The sequence below is a fragment of the Leptinotarsa decemlineata genome, unplaced genomic scaffold (genome assembly GCF_025532065.1).
Source record: "Leptinotarsa decemlineata unplaced genomic scaffold, Ldec_3_MD MMD2_tig00078346_RagTag_RagTag, whole genome shotgun sequence".
Taxonomy (NCBI): Eukaryota; Metazoa; Arthropoda; class Insecta; order Coleoptera; family Chrysomelidae; genus Leptinotarsa; species Leptinotarsa decemlineata.
Genome location: NW_027412724.1, coordinates 420,233 through 444,285, shown reverse-complemented (window position 1 = coordinate 444,285; position 24,053 = coordinate 420,233). Strand labels below are relative to the sequence as shown.

The 24,053-nt window shown below is 34.2% G+C and overlaps 2 protein-coding genes across 2 annotated transcripts in view; one reads left to right on the top strand and one right to left on the bottom strand.

Moving 5' to 3' along the window:
* LOC111502947 (alpha-tocopherol transfer protein-like) overlaps positions 1-16,988 on the bottom strand; it is a 46,081-nt gene extending 29,093 nt beyond the window's left edge. Inside the window, exon 1 of the mRNA XM_023157138.2 lies at positions 16,829-16,988. The gene's annotated coding sequence lies outside the window, so the exon portion shown is untranslated. The remainder of the gene's footprint in view (positions 1-16,828) is intronic.
* Positions 1-24,053, top strand: part of LOC111508404 (alpha-tocopherol transfer protein) — a 77,486-nt gene that overhangs the window by 4,317 nt on the left and 49,116 nt on the right. The window contains exon 2 of the mRNA XM_074185682.1: positions 12,346-12,540. Coding sequence (XP_074041783.1) covers positions 12,346-12,540 — 195 coding nt within the window. The remainder of the gene's footprint in view (positions 1-12,345; positions 12,541-24,053) is intronic.

The following is a 24,053-nucleotide window of genomic DNA, read 5'->3' as shown; positions in this document are numbered from 1 at the left end:
CGACCGCCTCTTTTTTTGATGTCGTTTGTCGCAAGTCACTATTCCAATGGCTCGTTAGCGGTGTCCTCAAGGAGCGTAGGCGGTAGAAATATCTCACTTGCTTGAGACGACTATGTTGCTTTCTTTGATATACCGGCATGTTTGCATTATTCAAATTCTGTAATTCTCAGACAATACCGAATGGAATATATATATATATATATATATATATATATATATATATATATATATATATATATATATATATATATATGTATATATATATATATATATATATATATATATATATATATATATATATATATATATATATATATATATATATATATAGTCAATTATACGTTCTCGAAAACTAAAAAAAAATATACAAATCCAAATAAGCAGTAGCCGTTTCTTAGTTTTCTCATTGTGTTGGTAAAAATGAATTGAGGCATTCTAATATTATTTCATCATTAAAGAATAGTATTATGGCTATTGGTTACCTTGTTACCAAATAACGAATTATAGAAAACTCAGATTCAAAGTCGTCTCAAGTAATATTCACTACGATAGGTTGATAGTAATTTTCTCTCTCTCTCTTTATAAACACTCTGATATAATTCATTTCGTACTATTAAATAATTTTTGGCGGATGAAGAAGAAGAGAAACGATATGTGTATCTTCAGGTGTAAACTCGTATAGTTGGCATGTAACTCCATTTTTTCATAATTTTATTGAACACTCTGTATCAGAACTCATCTATTTTTAGCTTTTATTGCTTTCCACAATTTTCAACCAAACCGGTTACTTACTGAATCTGTAAACCTTCAAGTTTCATAAGTTATAACAAATTATATTTTAAAGATGGGTTTCCACTGATTGTTGAAGAATACCAACACATGACTATCCAAAAATATTATTACGATAATAATACAACGGCCTTGACGATTTGCGAAGTAGCCGTAGAACGTCGGAAATAATGTGAGGCATTTTTAGGAAATCGGCACATCTGGCACATTCTATGTAAATTCTTGACATTGTTAATAAAAAACTCTACTCGTAATTGTTTTAGTTTAAAATTTGTGTACCAATAACAGTAAACTAGTTTATCAATTTTCAACAAAATTCTTCTTTTTGACAGGATCCAAATATACCAAATTGTGACATCTTTTAACGTGCGATTATTATCACCAAGTGTTTCTTTCAGAAATTATTGTAAACATAATTCCTCGTAAGCCTAATGTAGTCCTCATCTACCATCAAAGTAAGACAGAATTCGTTATGGAGTTTTCAACTTCGGATAAAACGAATATCGTTTAAGAAGAGGGAAAAGAGATGAAAAATATTTTCCCTTTGAACTTTGATTCCTTAGTGTGATGATGTCCTGCAACCAATCATACTGGTTCGACGTACCACAGCATACATTCTTTCATCAAATATGCATGATGAGGCCGTCATTCACAATAGCTCTTACGTCCATCGGAGACATGTCAGTTGACAACTCCCACATATATTCCAGAAGTAACTGAAAAAATTAAACGTCAATAATACGAGGGTTGCCTTTCATATTTCGGGATTAGAGAACAAAAACAAATATTAATCATCGAAAATCACTTTATTGTTTTTCTAAATATTCCCCATGAAGATCTATACACTTTTGCATGCGTTTGAACCAATTGTCGAAGCACTTTTGCCACTCTGATTGAGGTATCTCCAAAACATGCATTCTGAATGCAGCAACCGCTTCTTCAGGTGTCGAAAAACGTTGACATTTGAGTTTGTTGTTTACGTGCGGGAATAAATAGAAGTCATTCGATGACAAGTCAATACTATACGGCGGATGACTCATCAAATCGATGTGTTGGGTGCTCAAAAATGCAGTTGTTGAAGTTTAAAATTCAAATGTCATAATGTCAATTATCAATTTACAAATATTTCCTGTTTCCTTTCTTTCTAGTTGCTACCACGCCACTAGTAAGTGCCATGCATGGCCGTTAAAATAAAATTTCAAATTTCAAATCCTCTAAATGTTACTTCTGAATAAGTTTTTTATATATATATATATATATATATATATATATATATATATATATTTTCTTTAAACCATAAAAATTTAATGTGTGACACTTTTCTACATAATGAAAAGAACTATTTTTGTGTTTCTCAGTGAAATTTTCGACTTTTTACTATAACCACAAGTTAGTAAGTACTTTTTATCTATTGTTTTACAATTTTGCTTCAATGTTATCAATTTATTGTAGATGTCTTGATAAAGGGAATAAACATTCTCGAAAGCTCGACCATATAACAAAGAGTATTCTTTAAACAACAGCCCAGCAATTTTGACTGCATCCCCAACATTATTCCGTATTTCTCCTTAACTAGTCAGTCAAGACTACCCATCGCTTTATATATATATATATATATATATATATATATATATATATATATATATATATATATATATATATATATACAAATCCTTTTATGGCTCCTTCTAAACCAAGTCCTTTCCTAAAGATTGTTAACTTACAATTCAACAAATTTTTAGTAAACAAGTCTGCAATGTTATCTTTTGTACATATATATTTAAATTTTAAGAATTGATTCTTTACCTGTTCTCTATATGTTTTGCCCTATCACTGATATCGTCAGTTTCACTCATTCTGATTGCTTGTAAGTTATCAGCATAAACTGTACATGGTAACTTTAACAACTGGGCCTGATTTAATTCCTTAAGTAATCTAATTAACCACATTAACTCACGAGTTACTTCTGCCATGCTCAAGTATTCAGCATCCATAGTCGTTTGAGCAACGCATTCTTGCTTTTTACTAAACCAGGTTATTGCACCACCTGCTAATTTCGTTACATAACCAGTAATCGACTTTCTGGTACTAATACAAGCAGCATAATCAGAATCACAATATGCCACTAATGCTTCTCCATTCTTACGATAATGTAATTTTAAGTTTCTAGTAGTACTTAAATACTTTAAAATGTGCTTAACTCTCTTCCAATCTCTAATCGAAGGATTTTCATTTTTCTGACTAACAAAACTAATAGCATACGCTAAATCTGGTCTTGTATTATTAGACAAATACAATAAACTACCTACAACACTACGATATAATGTACTATCAAAAGGTTCAGAGTCATCTTTAGAAACTACTTCCTTAACTTCATTTGGCATAATTATATTTGTTGGTCTTACATCTTCCATTTCGGTTGTTTAAAGCAATTTCTCTATATAATCCAACTGTGATAACATAACAAGACTCTGTTCCTGTTCAATAGTTATTGCTAATAACCTTTTAATATAACCTGTATCTGTTATTTCTAATCTGTTTGAAATATCTACCTTGGCTTTAGCTACATTTTGTTCTTCCCCTATTAATAACATATCGTCTACATATAATCCTAAAATAACCTTTTCTTTTTTTCTAATATATATGCATGGTTCATATTTGCTTTTATTTAATTTAAGATCACCTAATAAATTTCCAATATACTCATACCAATTGTTAGCTGATATTGGCAGCCCATAAACACTTTTATTCAGCTTGCATAAAAATTCATTCACACTTAATTCCACAAAATCCTCAGGTTGCTCCATGTATATATCATCCTTTAATTCAGAATTGAGATATGCTGTTTTCACGTCAATTTGTTCAATTTTCCAATCATTCGTAGTTGCCACTGCAACCAGTATTCTCATACTTTTTCTTTTTAAAACTGGACTAAATGTTTCCTCATAAGAAAATCCAAATTTATTTCGAAACCCTTGAGCTACTAATCTAGCCTTGAATTTCTGGATTTTCCCAGTCTCATCATGTTTAACATTAAATACCCATTTTGAGCCTACAATGGTTACATCCCTTTTTGGTCTCTCAACTATGTTCCACACATTCTTTTCTTTCATTCGTCTAATTTCCTCTTCCATAGCCGTCATCCATTCATGTTTTTGTGCTGATGAAAGTGCTTCATCAACTGTGCTTGGAATGTTCAATTCTTGTCCGCCTGTTTGTTTTGCCAGACTACAACATCCATCCAACCTATCCACTCTCATCTTACTTTCAATAACAAGAAATGCCAGACTTTCATCATCATTTACCTCATAATAAATCATATCCTCTTGCCTTTTAGGTTTCCTGATTCTAGCACTTCTACGAATTTGGTCTTGCTCCATTTTCTATATCATTAGGTTTGTATAGTTCAACCTGGCTGTAATTATTTTCATTCTCATTCGTATTACTTGCATCAATTTCATTCTCATTACTGTCATTTATATCGCTCTCATTCCCAATTGTACCTCCTGAATCAATCTCAATATTTGCCATATCAATCTCTGAATCATTCCTTTCATTTATGCTAAAGCCTTCATTCAGTGTACGATTGCCTCTTTAGCATTCAAATACGGAAACACTTTCTCTTCAAACTTTACATGTAATCCAATTACAACTTTCCTTGTTTCCACATTATACAATCTATAGCCCTTTACTTTTGCTTCATAGCCTACAAATACATGTTCAACTGCTCTGGGTTTTAATTTTCCCTTCTTTTGAGCTAACCAAGCCCTACAACCAAATACCCTAAGCTTATCGATGTCTTGAGAGACATTTCCCTTTTTCCACAGAATGGCTGGAATCTCATTATTTATCGGTCTAGAGGGACATAAATTTCGAACGAAACATATGGTGTTAGCTGCTTCAGCCCAGAAGCTTTCTGGTAAGCCTGACTGAATTAACAGACATCTTATTCCCTCACTCAAAACCCTATTGTATCTCTCAGCAATACCGTGGTGAATGAGGCACAGTAACTCTGTGTACAATACCTTTTTCAACTAAATATTTTCTCATTTCCGTGTTACAGTATTCACCACCTCCATCTGTTTGGATTGCCTTCAATTTTGTTTCATGATGTAATTCAGACCCGGCCTGAAACTCAAGAAACTTAGAAAAAGCCTCATTTTTTCTTTTCATCATCTTGATACTTGCATATCTACTATAATCATCTACAAATGTCATGATGTATCATGATCCACCATTAGACATTGTTGTTGAACACATGAGGTCACTGTGGACTAGTTCAAGTGCCCTGCTAGTTTCTCGATTACTAGCTTTCGGTACAGTAATTCTAGTCATTTTTCCTCTTATACATACAGAACAGTCATTGATAGTATTTTTAACATTCTCCAATCCAGGTACTTTGTTTATTGCACAAGGATTAATGTGCCCCAATCTTTGGTGCCATATACATACCGAGTTCAATGCCACAGCTCCAATATTTTCCACATTCTCACCATTAAGCATTTCGTCAGCACTTTCCAACATATAAAGTCCGTCTCTCTGAGGACTTGTAAAAATAAGTTCATTATCAAGATATGCCCTTGCGTTATCAGTAAAGAATGATACAATAATATTATTCTTAGTCAGTCTTGCAACAGAAATCAGATTGAATTCTAAATCAGGTATAAATAACACATTTTTCATGTTAAGAGTACAACCACTATTTACATCAGACAATTCCAGTGAAATGGTTCCCTTCCCTTTCACATGACTCTTACCCTTTCCAAAAACTACTTCTCCTTGCATAGGAGTGAACTCTGTAAAAAGTTCCCTTCTAGAGGTCATGTGTTCCGTAGCAGCAGAATCTAGAAACCACTGATAATGTTTGCTTGATGATAATAATGCACACACTCCAATACAAGAAACATTTCTACCTTTCATACTACTTTCTTTCTTATTAACATTCGTGTTTACTCTCCTATCAGCATTAGCATTCAAGTTACCTTCATTTTTAACAGTTCTACAATCAGTTGCCCAATGCCCCATTTTACTACATTTCTTACATTGAATTTTTGGGCAATATTTCCTAACATGCCCTGATTCCATACAATTAAAACATATTATATCACCTTTTGCCTTATTTATCCTTAGATTCTTTTTGCCGTTTGTCACCAACGCCATTGTATTATTCCCGTTCCCAGACACCTGAGCATTTCTGTTTATCCTCTTCAGTTAGGAGTTTTCTTTTCACCTCAGCAGTCGTCAAGTTATGGTTCTCCTCTAAACTTCTTACTACTCCTTCATACTGATCCAAAGGGAGTCCAGCTAGCATTAACATGGCAATGGTTTGGTCCGTAAACTCAATCTTTCCACGAACTAGTTTTCTGTTTAAGCCTTGCATCTTTGAGAAATATTCTTGCATAGTCATATCATTTGTCTTCTCTAACCTTGTCATGTCTTTCATCGTAATTACACTATGTAGCAATGTAAAAGTACCATATAATCCTATCAACGTTTCCCAGATAGTTTTTGCAAGTTGTATATCTCCTATGTCTTCTAAGATAGCATCTGACACCAGGGAAAAAATCAAGGACCTTGCTTTTCTATTTTGACGAGCTTGGTCGTTATTAAGAGCGTTAATGTCATTTCCAAATTCTGGTTCTATAGCTATCCAAGTATTTTCACTCACCAACTTGGCTTCAGTTCTAACTGACCAGGCAAAGTAGTTACCTTCACCGTGCAGCACGTATAATTTCTTACTGTCTTCCGCCATTTTTCACTTTAAAACAATACTATACGGCGGATGACTCATATTCAATCATATTCAATCTTTGATTCGCGTAATTTAACGCTCTGGGCCCATAACCTGTTGTTACATTCAGTAATTAAACGTTCTAATTTCAACTAGTTTATTCTACAATATTCTACATACTGTTTTACACCTTGCAATACATTCATTACCAAAAACCCCGTGGGTCAAGGCTGAACAGTTTTCTACATACATCAACATGGAACATGAAACACAAAACACTTTAGAACCAGAGTTCATAACAGTGTCGACAGATTTCTTATATTTAAACAACTCAACACTTATAGCTTACATATATTCCATAATATAATTTAAATTTGGAACGATACCAATCCACATGAGATCCAAGAGGGTCCAATCCATCCCGAAAATGTCGTTGTTTGGATTTTGGGCTGGCGTTTGCCAGGAAATCACTATAGGTCGATGATTAATATTTTGTCTTGGCCTGAATTGGATGATCTGGACACCAACGACGTGTAGATTTAACAGTTAAGTCCAGCCTGATTTATGCACCAGAGACATAGAAAATTGAACGTTTCTGATGCGCATCACCCAGAGAAGCCGTGGCGGACATTTGAACGATCTTATTTCCACACGTAATGGCATCAATAGGTCTCCCAAACGAATAAACATTTTTGATGATATCTCACACAAACTTTGTTTTATTCAAATTCAAAGATATCAAGCCCCTAATGAAAGACCCTAATTTATGAATTGTGTATTTTTGTTCAAAAGAACAAATGAACTTTTCAATTGAATCAGCTAACTCATAATTATCTAACTCGCTCTGGAGGTTTACTAGCAATCCAGATCGTATTGAACATCTGTCTACCAGAAGAGTCATCTTCATTTCCGACCGAAAATTTTCAATAAATCAGGAGGCCTTTATATAAATATTTTCAAATTAAGGCTGAAATATTTATAATTGATAAAAATTGCTCTGGATGAAATATAACGACGATTTGTTGTTTATTCATTACGTTATTTGGTGAGTGTTATATTTTTTTACTGGTTGATTTGCATGAAATTCCACATTGAAATATTTTTTCTCTTTTACTTTTCAACAAGTGAAATGAATAGATTATTATTATTATTATTATTTTTATCACTCTTTATGCCAACAGTAAAGTACATATTAACTAACAAGTCATTTTATTAGTTGTTTACTACATCATTTTGAATAATTTTTTATGTAGACTGTTTGTAAGCTGTGACAATTTATAATGAACTTGAAACTGTAATGCAAAAAGTATAGCGTATGAGGTCGTAGGTTATTTGATAATAATTTCTTGATTATTGAGATGTGAAAATTATAACGAAATAATTAGAGTGAATAATGAGGTTCTGAGTACTTGAAAGTTACGTTGTAATTTTTTCACAGATGGAAAAGTTATTATTTCATAATTAATAATAATTATTTTGCTGTAACTTCGAATAAAAAAATATTTAATAGTCTTGATAATAACTTGAATGTATATGTAACATTCAACTCAGTTTCATAGAACCTTAACTTAGCAACTCTAGCTGTTAATTGAATTTCGGACTTATCATATTTTAACAACATAGAACTAGCGTTACAGCCAGTACTGAGTTTAGAATATCAGTTTTTGAGATAGACGGCGTTTAAACTTCAAAAATTGAAAGTAACAGTTATTCGAATGAGAAAGAAGTAGAGTGAGGTGTGCTGGCCTAGCTGGCATTTCGATTTTCCTTCTCTCGTATTTTACTTTTAACTCCTTTTGACGTTTATGGCAATGACTCAAATATTTTGGTCACGTTTGTTATTTCTTTTTGATACTTTGATTGTCTATCTTGAAGATGTTAATTCGTTGGTACTTCTAGTATTTTTTGAGATTAATAAGAACAACCTCATTTTGTAGCAAAGCTACGCTTCGATATCAACTTGCAATAATATGATCATCTTCCAAAGAGTTTGCATCGGTTATACATTTTCTGGTAACACTCCTATCGATGTGCATTTCACCAATCTGTTGCCGTTCTGGTTTTTGGGAAAAGTGCTTGCGACAGACCTTTTGACTGACTGAAACCTGTTCAGCAGAAAGCCTACATTTAAACTGAGACTACACAAGAATAAGCTTGACGCACGGAGTCTTTTATAAGAATTTTGGGGATCTTGGCTTATTAAAAAAAACTCACTGTTAAATTTCTCAGGTCAAGTGGGCTGAGATCGAGGGATCCCATGGTTCGTTAGGATGGTGTCTTCAACACCGTCGTCATTGATGGATATAGAGGTTCCTAACACCAGATGCATCACCTGCAGCGAGGCGTCTGTTATCATCATGTAGTTGCTGTCGGCATACGGTCTCAAACTATATCCAAAGCATAACAAGTAATATATCATCATCATCGGCACTCTTGAGGTGTTGAGGAAAATGAAAGGTGCCGAGTTATTAGTACTATTATTCCAGCAGACTCCAGCTACTAGAAATCATCTTGTTCTCCTCAAATATGGAGGTAAAACGATATTCGTATAGAATAATTTGGCTTCGTGCCGAAACGGAATATTTCGAAAAAAAAAGGTGTCCTTGGGGCAATGATACCTTAAAATATTGAAATCGCATAAATCTCAGCCAGATAAGATGAGCGCAAAAGTTTTTTATTATTTGTTTTCTACATCTTCTCAAGGCACCAGATTCTTTAATTATATGACCACTTAGTTCACACAGTGAGGCAAATTGTTATTGGACCACTTATCCCACTGTGTGGAGAAAGTGGTTATTGAATTGTCCTCAAAAGTAGAAATTTATGTGTGATATGGATATCAATGAGGTTTAACATGTTAAAGTGCGATTTTTAGAAAAAATTAGACGATAAACAGTGAACATGAATCGTCCTAGAATTGGGATCGAATTACCTTTCACAATAGCGGTAATGTCTTGAACAACCAGTTACAGTCAGACCAATGACTTTTCTTACAACTCACGAAAGAATTAATGCAGCATGAAATTTAATTTTACCTCTGAATATTTGTAGACTCAGTTATTCTACCTCTCATTTTCTTCTTATCCAATATAGGCTAAACAAAACATCATTCATTATTCGTAATTAGAAATCGGCTGAAAGGAAATTATGAGATATGCTCAATTATTAAAACAGGAAATTGTGTTGAGAATTCAATTCATAAATACTTTGTTCAGTCGTAACCGATAGTATTAACTTGAACATATCCGGTGGCTACTGTAGAGCTAGATAATATGATATAGAAGCTACACTCAGAAATGGCGCTCACTGAATGGAAGGTTTCAAATTTCATTAACTGAAAAATATATAACAATGGAATTGTAATGAGGAAGAAAGTTAATTATTGATAATCATTGAAAGCTGGAATATAAAAGTGAATTAAAGAAATACACAAACATTTCAGGAAGATGCTGTAAGATGCGATAATGGGAATTCAGGCTATTTGATTGCTCTAGATTATTCGGTCTCGGTATTTTTTTTGCAAAATTATCGTTCTCCAATTCAGAGAATTACCAAAATTTGTGGTTCAAGGGATCAGCACACAGGCCACATAGTTAAAAAATTACGTGGCATACTTTACAAATTGAAACGGATAGCAAACATATTCAATCAAAAATAGAAAATGATGTTGTTATATAAGAGTTTAGTTGAGCCTCATCTGAGATATGTTATAATTGGTTGGGGTGGAGTATCGAAAACTCATCTACATTCTCTTGAGGTTTTGGAGAAGAGATTCATCAGATGTATCCTACGGAAAGGTTACGACTACCCTAGCAATCTACTTTATTCAAAATCTGAAATATTCGATCCCAGATAGCTGTTTTTAATGAATATTAATATTGTACAACATAAAAACAAAAAAGAATTAGCTACTTATCCTCATAAATAAATGTGCTACATCTCGGAATCATAGTATCGTCATACCATTGGTACTCAAATCAGTTGGACAGCAATCCTTCCGGTATCCAGATATTTACTGAGTTCCATGCTCCTGCGGGTCGAGCGTAGGTAAGTATTACCCTAAGGAATGTGAGAACTCGTTTGAAAAAACATAAAAAATTCTGTCAGAAGGCAATGAAATACATGTTGAGGAAGTGATCATGCTTCACACCGTTCGCCACTATTACACGTGTCTGAGCCAGGAAGTTTCAGAGATTCGCGAATATCGAAACGAAATCAATCGAAAATAAGAAATTTTGAGAAAACTTGGTATCCAACTCCACGTCGATGCCCGATCAAACCTAATACCAACTCAGAGTTTATTTTACTACCCGCCTCTATAAATAACACAGAAAAATAGAATAGGGCCTCAATAACAAATCTACCAACTAGGAGGTCGCAATGCATTGCTACCAGCTGCAGAAGATGTCCATCGCAGTTATGAACGAAACGTTCAGAACCAATAAGTAACTTCGTGAATAGTTGTATCGAATAATAACCAACAGTAAGGTATACTATTGAACTCAAAATGGATGAAAGAGTTTGTATGGAAGTCACAGATTCAAGCTCTCATATCTTTTGGAATTACAATCACAAAATCTTAATCAAAAATTATTTCCACGTCCACGTACAGATTGCATTTACCTAATGATCCTTCGAAAGAGGCATCTATAAGCACACCCGTGATTTCAAACTGTCTATAGATAATTTCGACATCTGGCAAGGTAACAGGTATCAAAAGTAGTGAGAAGCTAAAACGTTTGTCACCCCGCCCCCGAAGATAGTCAAAAAGTTTCTGACATTGAATAAGAATGACCACCTTTGTCCAAATGGACAGATTTGACAATTTAGGTTGCCTCTAACCATATAATTCCTTCTCTTCGAGTGTCACTTTTTGTTAGGTAAAAGCGATATCTACTCGACATAAAGCTAACAGAAAGCTAACAGAAAGACAATGAGTCTCAACCTTCTCATAAACGTTATTCAATTCGTTTATCGTAAGCAAAAAAAAACAATAATTGTATTTTCCAAAAAATACGCTTATACTAGAGAAAATACAGAAAAATATAACTTCCTGCATGTAAACTTTCATGGCCAGAGATAACTGTGAGGAAGCTAGTTTCTAGGTTAATTGCCCGTGGTCTGGTCTGCAGATGGCAAGAAGTTTTATGGACTTCTGGCAGAATGTTCCAGTATTGGCTCGCTCCAAGAAGTTTACTCACCCTTAGAAGTTTGGAACAAAGTAGTAGAGATGAACTTCGATGTCTAACAGGCCTTTTTATAGGTCTCTGTCATTTCAATCATCATACGCAGAGACTCAGAATGTCGGAAGACAGTGTGTGTCGGCTTTGTTTGGAAAATAACGAAACAGCAGATCACGTACCTGTCCCGCTGGGAACCGTATCAGGTTTTTAGAGTTCAGTAGAGCCATACTCTTACCATATGACCTGAAAGACCACTGACCATACAAACAAATAGGCTTCGTTAAGAAGTTGGGTTATTTGGTCAAATATGAATAGGTGTGAGCCACAATAAGCCCTTGCGGGTTGCGGTGGAGGATCGAATAGACCCACTCACTTTGAACCTAACCGAACCAATAAGGAAAGGTAGCCAGATTTTAATAATGTTCATTTCCCCCTCTTTTTTTTTAAATTATCACTGTGTTTTCGAATTTCTATTGCCTCTCTAGATACCCTCGGATAGAAATTTTTCAGTTTTATCGAGTATTACTGAATGATATAATGTGAGTGCCTTCTTTGTTGATAATGTCTACTGCAGTAGTAGACACCCAAAAAGATATGTGTATATTTTAATTTTTTTTTTCAACTGAAATTTTTCATTTTCAGGATGAGTTCTCAACCACATCTACCTGAAATATCCGACCAGTATATCTACTTGTTTCTCCACGCGTGTTATTACTCACATGAGAAGACGAGAAGTGCTATAGAAAACTATTTCACAATCAGATCGAATTACCCAGCGATATTCAGTGACAGGGACTATAAATCAGCAAAGCTGCATCACATATTTATAAAGTTAGGGTGAGTTTATCAAATATTTTAATATTTTATTAATGTAATTCTTGTTATTCTTTTTTTTAATTCTGACAGGCAATGTGAGATATTTGAAAATTGAAGAACATTTTGAAATATTTCAGTAAAAAAATCAAATAACAAAATTTAATTTGGTATTGAAACAACGATAAGCTTGTTCGGAAAAACTATTTTTGGTTGTACCTATTTTCTCATCTCATTTCTTAGGCAAAATTCATGAATACGAGGTTCTTACTGACTGGGACACATTACACATTAACTTTTTTATTGACCATTTAGTAAGACTTTAATTACACTCGTGTATATTCTCTGTTGATTTGAATTACATATTGTGGCAGATTTTAACCTCAAAAACGTTTGAGTACCATTCAGTTGTTTATTATTTAAAAAATTTGAAGTTTGAAATGAGCGTATAGTTCATCGAAGCCGATATTTTTAATGAAGAAACACTTGAAAGTCTATATAGTGTTAACCGAAAATGAATCCAAGTCAGGAAATAGAATCCTGTATATTTTTTGATTATGTCATCGAATATAAAATTTTCATTTAAACAAACATATGTGGTCATCTGCTTTCAAAATGGCGGTGTAGAAGTCATTTTTTCCAAAGTCAAGATGGCGGCACCATGACGTCATCTATAGAAATATTGTCAAACAACTCGATGTAGAGAAATCCAAACGACGACCTCTGCTTATTTTTGAATGAAACTTCAAAAATTGAAATTCTTCACTAATCCAAGGACTTTTTCTTATCTTTCATGCCATATTATACTTTTTATCTCAAAAATATCATTTACAACAAAAAAGTCTAAGATACTATGCCGTTAATTTTTTTGTGTCAGTAAAAAAGTGAGTTAGTAATTACTAACTCATAATGATATAGAGCAGCTTTAACACTCACTTTTTCACTGGCACAGACAAATGAACATCAAAGTTGAAAAAAATCGATCGATAAACATGCGATCTTTTCTCATTGGAATAGATTTTTCAAAATTCATTTGTAATTTTTTTAGCATTTTTCTTTCTTCTCACAAAAGATTGGCGTTTTTATCTTATCTGATGTCTCTTATTTCACAACCGAATTTAATTCTTAATATTCCATATCCACTACTGAATGTCTGAGGCTCCATGTCAAGAAATTGTTATGTTAATGAGTTGAAGTAGCGAATGAATATGTTGAAATTTTTTTGGAAAAAGCAGTTGTTCAAAGAATATCATCTTCCTGGGATGAAATCTAATATTGGTTGAATTTTTGAATAAAAAACTAGCACTTTTCCCAATCACCAGTAATGCAATACTCTTCTCTGCGCGCGTTTCACCAACCAAGATGACATCTTCAGGAGATGAAGAAAACTGTTCTTCAAGAGATGAAGAAAACTGAAACTTCATCTTCTGAAGATGCTGATTTTGTTGGTGAAACGCGCGTCAAAAAGAGTATTGCATTTCTGGTGATTGGGAAAAGTACTGTTTTTGGATTTATTCTACGTCAGAGGTTTCAGTTTCACCTTTTATTATGGATTGGTGGGTACAAAGTAATATTATAATTTAGTAAAATCAGATAACCACTGTTTACTGTTACACTACTGTAATTCTTAACAGCAAGATTTTATAACTTGAAAGGTCAGTGTACTATAAATATTTCGAAGACCTTGGCTTTTCAAGTGAATAACTATTCTGTGTTCATTGCTTTCATCTAAGAGTGAACTTCAAGATATACCGGGTTATAGGCAAACATATTTTAAAACAGACTGACAGAATATGAACACGCAAATGAAAACTCACAGTCATTCCAAAAGCTTACAATCAAATAAGTAATCTGCTAAGTTGAGATCGGTCTTGATCTACGAACATTACAAAAACTCAATGAATTACTAAATTTCAGCAATTAAACATTTACTATCTAGAAGAATTCAAACATTGAAAACCTAAAACAAAATAAAATCAAATCTATTGGTCCTACCAATAGATTTGAGGATAAAATGTATAAAATATAAACTGAAATGTATTGAAGAACATATATCTGAAAAAGTAATTAACTATTGAGATAATTAGTGAAAATTCAAAAATCAAATAAAAAGTAAATCATTAGATATTAAATAATTGAAAAGGTTATAAAAATGGAAGGTGAAAATGTTACTTTGATAAACTGAAACATTAAACTTTTTCAACATAAAGAAATGGTGAACAAGATCTCCAGTTGAATTATTTGAGCTTTCTGAACCTTAGTCCAAACGATGTGAGATTTCAACCTTTTGATATTGAAATTATTTTTCTAATCAACTGTTAAAATAATAACCTTCACTTAGAATAATGTGAAACGAAGAATTAACAAGATCTTATTTTTCAACGTGCGATTTCTAATATGAACGTACTCGTTTAAAGTGTGCCCTACAAGCCGGGGATCGAAACTGCTTGAAACGTAGCGGTAGGTTAGGTTAGGTCCAAAGTGAGTGGGTCTATTCGACCCTCCACCGCAACCCGCAAAGGTTGTGGCTCATACCTATTGACACTCGACCAAATAAACCCAGCTTCTTAACGAGTCCGATTAGTTTGTATGGTGAGTATGTATGGCTCTGCCGAACTCTAAAAACCTGATTCGGTCCCCAGCGGGGTAGGCACAAAGTGTATGCTCTGCTGTTTCATCGTTAATGAGGTAGTCGGATAGTCAAGGTGCAAAATTCCCACCTTGATACCCGCGACAACCTTCCCATATGAGGGTTATTGCACGTCAGCTACACCTGACGATGCCTTAGATTCAACCATGCAGGGTTTTTTCGCCTCTGGTTTTGGTGAATCATCACGCCGCTCAAGGCGGTTTCATAAGGTATCCTACTCTTGAGGAGACGACTCAGTCGTTTCCAGGATGCACCACCAAACTTTTTTTTAGCTTCAGTTATTGGATCAGGAAAAGCGGTAATTCAATGAGCTAAACTGACTTAGCAAATTGACTATCAACTCATCGACACACTGAACTAATATGATTCACTGCATTGGATCTAACAAAATGATATAATTCAGTTAAAATGCATTAAAATGTGTTACAGCATTTATCTATCTATCTATACTAATATAAATGGAAAAGTTTGTGAAGATGTGTGACTGTGGCTCTTTCACACCTGAACGATTGAACTGATTTAGTTGAAACTTTACATAAATACAGGTTATACATCCGAATAACATATAGGCTACAATTTACAAAGGTTTTGTGGAACTTTGGTCATAATATAACGATAAGTATTGAGTAAGTCGGAAAAATTTTGCTCACTGAGAGCTGTCTTGGCGTGAGCTGCCTATATCGTTGAAGTTACATGAAGATAATGTACCGTAAGATTGTTTATCTTCAATAGTTCTAAATAAAAGTCCGCGATTCTGCCTCTTATGGGGTAGCCACTATATGCAAAATACTGAGCCATAAATATAATTGAATTGGATATTTTTCTTACAATGCACATTTTAGAATATCTCTCAAATTCTTATAAAAATTGATACAATTGTCGTTTTAAGTATTTGATATAGATAAACTTACACTAAGTAATTTGGACGAATTGTTTAAAAGTTATCACGATAAGATTAAGTTGAGGCAACGCAGTAAGCCATTACGCGTCGCGTCTACTATAAGACGACGGGTGACGAAGCGCGGAGGTAGATGGGCGGTCTAAGCAAGGACGCGACCCGAACGCGGGCAGTTGCGCGAGAGCAGACGTCGTTGACGGTTGTATTAGTTTTGCGAATTTCTTTATAGGTAACATAAATCGATTCTCGAAGCTACTCATTACTTAGTGCAGTTGGCAGCCAAAGCTAATGAACCTAGAATCATGAAATATACAGGTAGATTCTTTGAATAGCGTAAATGAGCATCAAGGAAGGGAATCAGGAATTTCTACCCGCAAAGGGGAAAATAGAAGTTCAAAGATTGTATTGAATTTCGTCAGTTCTGAAGTTGGAAACCTGAAGTTTTGAGTTAATAAAAAATATTGTAATTATTTGTTTAAAATGGTCTGACATGAAATTCAATGTGACAAACCGAATTTTATGTGTGCGAAGCCGCGGGCAATAACTAGCTTTTTATATATTCTATTTTTTTAAATAAGTCTGTATTTCATCCCATATGTGTGATACGTTGATCATATGTCGATTCTAAATTCGAATAACTGATGAATCATCTGTGAATTCTTGACACAGCATCTTGCTGTGAATTGATACTTAAGTTTTTTTATTTTTTCAATGACAGAATGAAACAGACAAAAGTATATCGAATAACAAATTCACATACATACCTTGAAAATATACGGAGGTTACATGTGTTTATAGTAACTGATAGAATCAGTAGTTTTCAAATTTTTCGTTTTCAACTTCTCGATTCTTATTTGACGTAACCGTTACAAATTTAACCAAACTGAGTGTAACTGCTGCCGCATAACTTCTGATGGCCGAGCTGTACGATATGTTTACAAAATTTTATGGAAACGTCCACTGGCACATCAACAGGCCAACATTCTAGTAAACACATGAGTTATTTACTTGAACATACAATTCAATAATTATCTTTATTACCTTTATGTGAGAAAATTTCCTTCAAGTATATGTTTTCTATCTATTAGATGATCCGTCTTCTCTTGATATTTACCAGACAATTTTATATTCTAGAATTTTCCAAATTTTCCATTGTCATCTTTTTGATTCTCACTTGTCGTCGACTGTGATACCACTGACCATTACTGTTACCACAGAATAACATCCCGGTAAACACATTAACATCTACTGATCCGAAATGAACTTGTGGATATCCAAATGACGTGCAATGATGGACATCCAATGAATATTCCATGGACATCTATAGGCCTCCAACTCGGACATCCGATGGATATCCATTTTTGAGCCCCGATGGACTTGATTTGGTCATAAATTGGAACTAATATTTGACTTGAAAGATTCTATAGAGTTTGATTAGAATTTTCTGATACTTCAACCTTTCACGACATTTTATTTGAACCATCTCTTGATATAAACTGTACCTGTGATGGAACTGATTAGAAAAAAATCATAATTGCAGTAGTACACATAAGTTCACATCGTAAACATGAGTCACTAAACATAACATAAGTAAACATAAGTACGGGTATATTTTCAACTTTATAGACATCTAACAGACTAAAAATTAACAACTTTTTGATATAATTCAAAATAACAAATACTAGAAATTTTCAGTATTGAGTCAATGGACTAAGCAACAACTACAAATGTGAAAGGTGTGGAATTTTATTCGCAAAAATATTTCATTGTGAATGTTGAAAATATATTAAAGTACAAAAACAAAAATAAATTCCTAAACCAATCTAAACATAAAAAAAGTATTTTTATCAACAGAACTGAAATATAATCCAATGCCTTCATGAATGGAATTGATTGAAAATAATAAGAATTTCTTTAACCACACAGATTATAGGTTACAAAAAATCGTTAGTATATTCTGTTTATAAATCTGTTTTTCCGTCAATCAGCTATCGCCCCCATATGAACGACAACTCTCATAAGTTGAGAAACTTGTGCGAGCTAAGGACTAACGAGGTCTTACCTTTCAACGTGTGATTCCTAACACCGTTGCAGAATCATCCCAGCTTCAACCAGATAAATTCTCTCGAGAAAAATATCTGGTCGAGGCAGGAATCGAACCCACGGCCTTCCGATCGTGAGTCGGGCGCACAAATCATGAAATTATAAAACAACAACAAAAACTAATTGGCGCTCAGGGGCGACTTCATTGATTCCAGTGGCGCATTTGCTTTCTCAGCTGCAGGAAAACCTGGAAAAACCTGCAGCACCACATGAAATGATGTTAATTATTCGCTAAAGTTAATAATAGCTGGAGTTAATAATAGATGAGCTAAAGTTTATATTTTCAAGTTATTACCTCAATTTTACATTTTACCGCTTTTTTAGATATGATAACAGTGGTGTAAGCAGACAAGAAGAGTGCATTTCTCTTTGTAATATTATAGTTCCATCGAAATATTGAAACCATTCATTTGATACAAATACAAATGATACAAATCAAAATGAAGAAAATAATGAATCAAGCACTCACAGGTGGCCGAAGCTGCCCATTTCAAGTATCTTATTCCCTGTACAAGTTTCTTGCTAAACTAAGTTATATCGTTTTAATGCGACTAATGATTCAGAAACACGTATTTGCAATTTGTCAGTTCTTTGTCCAAGAATTTTCTACATTTCGATTTGTATCAATATCACTCACGAGACCCTATATAACACGAACAAAATATGAAAAAAAATGGGGATAATTTAAAGATGGTTACTGCAGCATCAACGTAAATGTGTCCGAATGTGAAAAAAAACTAAATTTATTACATTCACCCTATTACAGAACGATCAACCTGGAAATAACATAATCCATATACATGAGGGAGACTGTACTGATACAACAAATTGCAATTGTGCTGTTATAGAAAGAACGAAAATTTTTAAGTATCTGGGAGTTATTGTGGATCGGAATACGAGGTGGGATGACCACATAAACTATGTTGTAAAACGGCTCAAACTTTTAACAAAAAAATTCTATGAATTGAGAAATATTCTGGAATACAAAAATTTCATCACAATATACCAGTCTTTTGCAGAATCTGTAATAAGATACTGTATTGGTGCCTGGGGTGGTACATTTAACAAATCTATTTTTTATTTTATTTTTATTTTTAATGTCATAAATTATAAACTGTATTTATAATGATTATAGAACTATATACAAATCTCTCAAACCCCTTCAAATATCTCAAAATACAATCTTGAAAATATTATTCAAAAAACCTAAACCATACTCTACCGAATGTCTGTATAAGGAAACGCAGTTACTGAAAACGAGAGAACTCCATATCCACCAATGTTTAACTTGGGTGTACACGAAATTGGATGATCTAACGCCACTTTCCCTCAATGGTGTGGTCATTCCATTTGGATCGGAGGTGAAATATCTTGGCATTGTCCTTGATAAAAGACTCACCTGGAACGCTCACTTTGAAATAGTTTTACACAAAGCCAGACTGTCTCTATGGACATGTCGAAGGATGTGTGGTAAAACTTAGGGTTTACGTCCCAAACAAATCCATTGGATTTATTTGATGATTGTCAGACCAATGATCACTTATGGTGCAATTGCTTGGTGGCCGAAGGCTTTACAAAAAACGGCCCAAGCGAAGCTCTCTGGCTCACAGAGACAGGCTTGTCATGACCGTCAGCGGCCATGGAGATCCTTCTAGATCTACCTCCTCTCCACATTTTTCTGGAAAGAGAGGCTAGATGAATTGCATACAGACTTGTGCACATTGCCAATTGCGCAAATCAATTCAATGCAGAGTGCAACAGACTGTTGGTTGACATTGAAAGTCACAGCATTCTGGAAATGACTTCTGACTTTATGCCTCCAACTGTCAACTACGAACTGCCTTATAAAGTACTATTCCCGAGTAGAGAGGACTGGATTCTGCGGGAGAAGGAAATATTAAGAGCAGATAGTTGTTGGTTCAAAGATGGATCAAAAACACCTTCAAGTTCTGGTGCAGGTGTTTTCAGTCGCAGACCCAGGACAGAGTTATCTACCTGCCTAGGAACTTATGCAACTGTATTTCAAACGGAAATTTACGCTATTGAATTGTGTGCGGAGATATGGGATAAATCCAACCTCACTCACAAGTCAATAAAAATATTATCGGACAGTCAAGCGGAGTTGGAAGCTCTTGGCTCCTATCGAACAACGTCTAAATTGGTAGCAAACTGCCAAAAAGGACTCTAATCGATAGGAAGACTAAACAGATTGTCTCTGGTCTGGATTTCTGGCCATACTTGCCTGAAAGGCAATGAAGCTGCTGACTCTCTTGCAAAGGAGGGTGCTGCAAGCGGCTTCATTGGACCAGAACCTGTCATTGGCATCGCTTTGGGTTTTGCCAAATAAATACTGAACACCTGGATGGCAAGAAGAGTTATGGATTTCTGACAGAAAATTCCAGGATTGGCTCACTCCAAGGCATTTATTCACCCTTCGAAGCTTGATTCAAAACAGTTGTTGGACTACAATAGGGATGAACTACGATGTCTAACAGGCCTTCTTACAGGTCACTGTCATTTGAATCATCACATGCAGAGACTTAGGCTGTCGGAAGACAATGTGTGTCGCCTCTGTCTGGAAAATGATGAAACTGCAGAGCATATACTTTGTGCCTGCCCCGCTGGGGACCGAATTGGGTTCTATGAGTTCAGCAGATCCGTACTCTCACCATCTGACCTGAAAGACCACTCACCATACAAACTAATCGGCTTCGTTAAGAAGCTGGGTTTATTTGGCCGAGTGTGAATAGGTGTGAGCCACAATAAACCCTCATGGGTTGCGTTGAGGGCCGAATAGACCCACTCACTTCAGACCTACTTACCTACCTACCCTCCAAATATCTCAAAATACAATCTTGAAAATATTATTCAAAAAACCTAAACAATACTCTACCAAATGTCTCTATAAGGGAACGCAGTTACTGAAAACGAGAGAACTGCATCAATGTTTAACTTGGGTGTACACAAACAAACTTACACTTCAATCAACAAACATAGAAAAACAAACAAGATTCGTTACTAGTTCTTCCATAAACATACCAACATTTAATAAAAGTCACACACAGAGATGTATTTTCTATTACGGCCAAAATTATTCAATCTTCTGCCAGTTAACATAAGAAACAATTCCAATCTCAATACATTCAAAAAATCAATCAAAACATTCATTATGTTCAATACCGAACTTCTCGATTTATTCGGCTAAACATAAACGATGTTCAGCAAGCTCTTCATTCCCAATGTTCATCAATTGTGTAAATTAATTAATCGAAATGTATGTATATAGATATAAGACAGTTAATGACATATAATTGAATACCCTGAGTGGGTATTCAATTATATGTCATATATATATATATATATATATATATATATATATATATATATATATATATATATATATATATGTATATACATATAGACACAATAAAAATATATATATAATAAATAATCCGTTTATATAGGTGAGTGGGAAAGTAGGGCTTCGAATAACAGGGTGATAATTGAAAATACTTCTGGATACTACTTACTCACATATATGTATACAATCGATCGCTTCAAAAACACTTCACTAACCTTCTTCGCACTCCGTGCGTTTGTGTTGTTTCCTGATTTCGGCAAACAAGTGTTTCCCATCTTTACACTTGGCTGCACCGCGCTGATGAGGCTAATAGCCAGAAACACGTGTCCGCGGTTTGCCCCCCTTTTTTGAGTGTTGTGTCCACAAATTGTTTAATTTTTGATATATATATATATATATATATATATATATATATATATATAAACTGTAAAAACTGTAAAAATGATGACCTATAAATAAATCTTGTAATCTTGTAAAAATATCAATTCGGGAATAATGAAGTGAAGATTCGAAAATAAATGAAATGTTATAGAGTTATCAAGAATATGAGGGCAAATATCTGAATTTCAAGTATCTAGGAAATGCGGCAGTTGAAATGTAATTGTAGTTAGTATGCTGGAAAAGTTGAAGCAAAATGAGTTTCACGGAGAGTGTTATAGATTCAAATAATAAAATAAAATTTATTGCTTTTTTCAAACCTGTTGAGATGGTTGTTTTGATTATTGGAGTCGTGGGTGGATTCATTTCTCTCTATTTCCGAATCTCAGGATCACACCGGCGACAAATGTAGGAAGGTGCCATTCTTGGCTCATTGCGCTTACTCAAGGCACATGATTCTTGGATCCAATAATCACTTACCTCGCGGTGTGGGTGGTGGTCACGGGGTCAGGGCCTGACCAGCGCACTCTTCAAGGGATATAATAAATACTATGGGGGAGCAGGAATTGAAGCATTTTTCTTCGAGACGGCTGTGGAATAGTACCTCAAAAGATTATTCGGATCGCAACTTGAAAATTAAATGTTGGGACGAATTGGTGATTATTTTTCAAGAGAAGGAAGAAATGAGCAACCAAGAAAAAAAAAACTATGTAAGTCCATTGTTTTATTACCATTTTATCACAATATATTATATGTTAATATTTAGAATTATTTATTTGTTTGAACACCCTGTATATTAGGTAAATTATATAATAATACATAATAAAATAATTATAAGAAATATATAATTAAGGGACGGATTCTTAGGTATTTCTTTCTTGCCATGGTTGTGGGTTATGGTTAACAAAATATTCTGCCAGTTTGTCTCGAACTGTTAGTGCCGTTCTACCTCCTCTGTTGCGTTCTTGATCTGTAGCAGGTTGGAACCCCAGTATTGTCAAAGTATCGTCGTATGAATAGCCATCTCTTGACCGCACAAAATTGTGCAAAATGCAACATGTCTTCACATTTTTTTTTTGCTAAATCTATATGTACATTTAGTGGTCTGTGGAATATTCTCCACTTATTGGATAATATACCAATTGTACATTCAATGAAACGGCGTGCTCTAGATAAACAATAGTTGAAGATTTTTTGCTTATAACTAAGATTGTGTCCTCCATATGGTCTCATAAGGTTTTGGTATAAACCAAACGCTTCATCTCCAACTACCGTATGTGGAATGTAGTCACCATTTTCGATTAGTGGCTTGGCCTCAGGGATATTTGAAGAATTGCTAATGAGGTTCTGGTAAAAAGAAGTTTCTTCGAAAATACCAGAATCACTGCTTTTTCCATACGCTCCGATATCTACATATGTGAAATTGTAATTAGCATCACATATTGCAAGCAAAACAATGGAAAAGTAATGTTTATAGTTATAGTACAGCGATCCGGAATTTATCGGTCGAATTAGTCTGATATGTTTTCCGTCGATAGCACCAATGCAATGTGGAAAATTCGAGTTCTTTTCGAATCCATTTGCAATTGTTTCCCAATCATTTTCGGTGCTCGGCATGATTATAAATTTGTCTAGATGTTGACATATTACATCGCACACTTCTCTAATTATAGTGGAAATCGTTGTATAGCCAAGTCTGTAGTTGTAATAAAGTTCCTTGAACGTACATCCTGATGCAAGATACCTAGAACAAAAAAAAATTAAATTATTTTATAAATGTATTACTATCTTATTAATTAATTAATTAAATTATCTTCCACCTAATTAATTTAAATGTGTCTCGTTTCAGCTGTTACGTTACAGAAGAAGTGGAAAAGCATCCGAGGCTGTTTTACCAGGGAAGTTTGTCGGCAGAAGCATTTAAAGTCTGGATCTGGTGGTGGAACACGGAAAAGTGAATGCCTTTTCTTTCAACAGCTACAATTTTTGAAACCTGTTGTAACTATAAAGGAATCAGAACACGATGCTGACCAAGGATCTGTGAATGTTGAAGAAAACAGTGAGGTTCTACAACGTCCTAATAAAAATAAAAGAACAAAAAATAGTTCTACCGACAATGAGAATGATAAATTCCTCGAAACATTGCA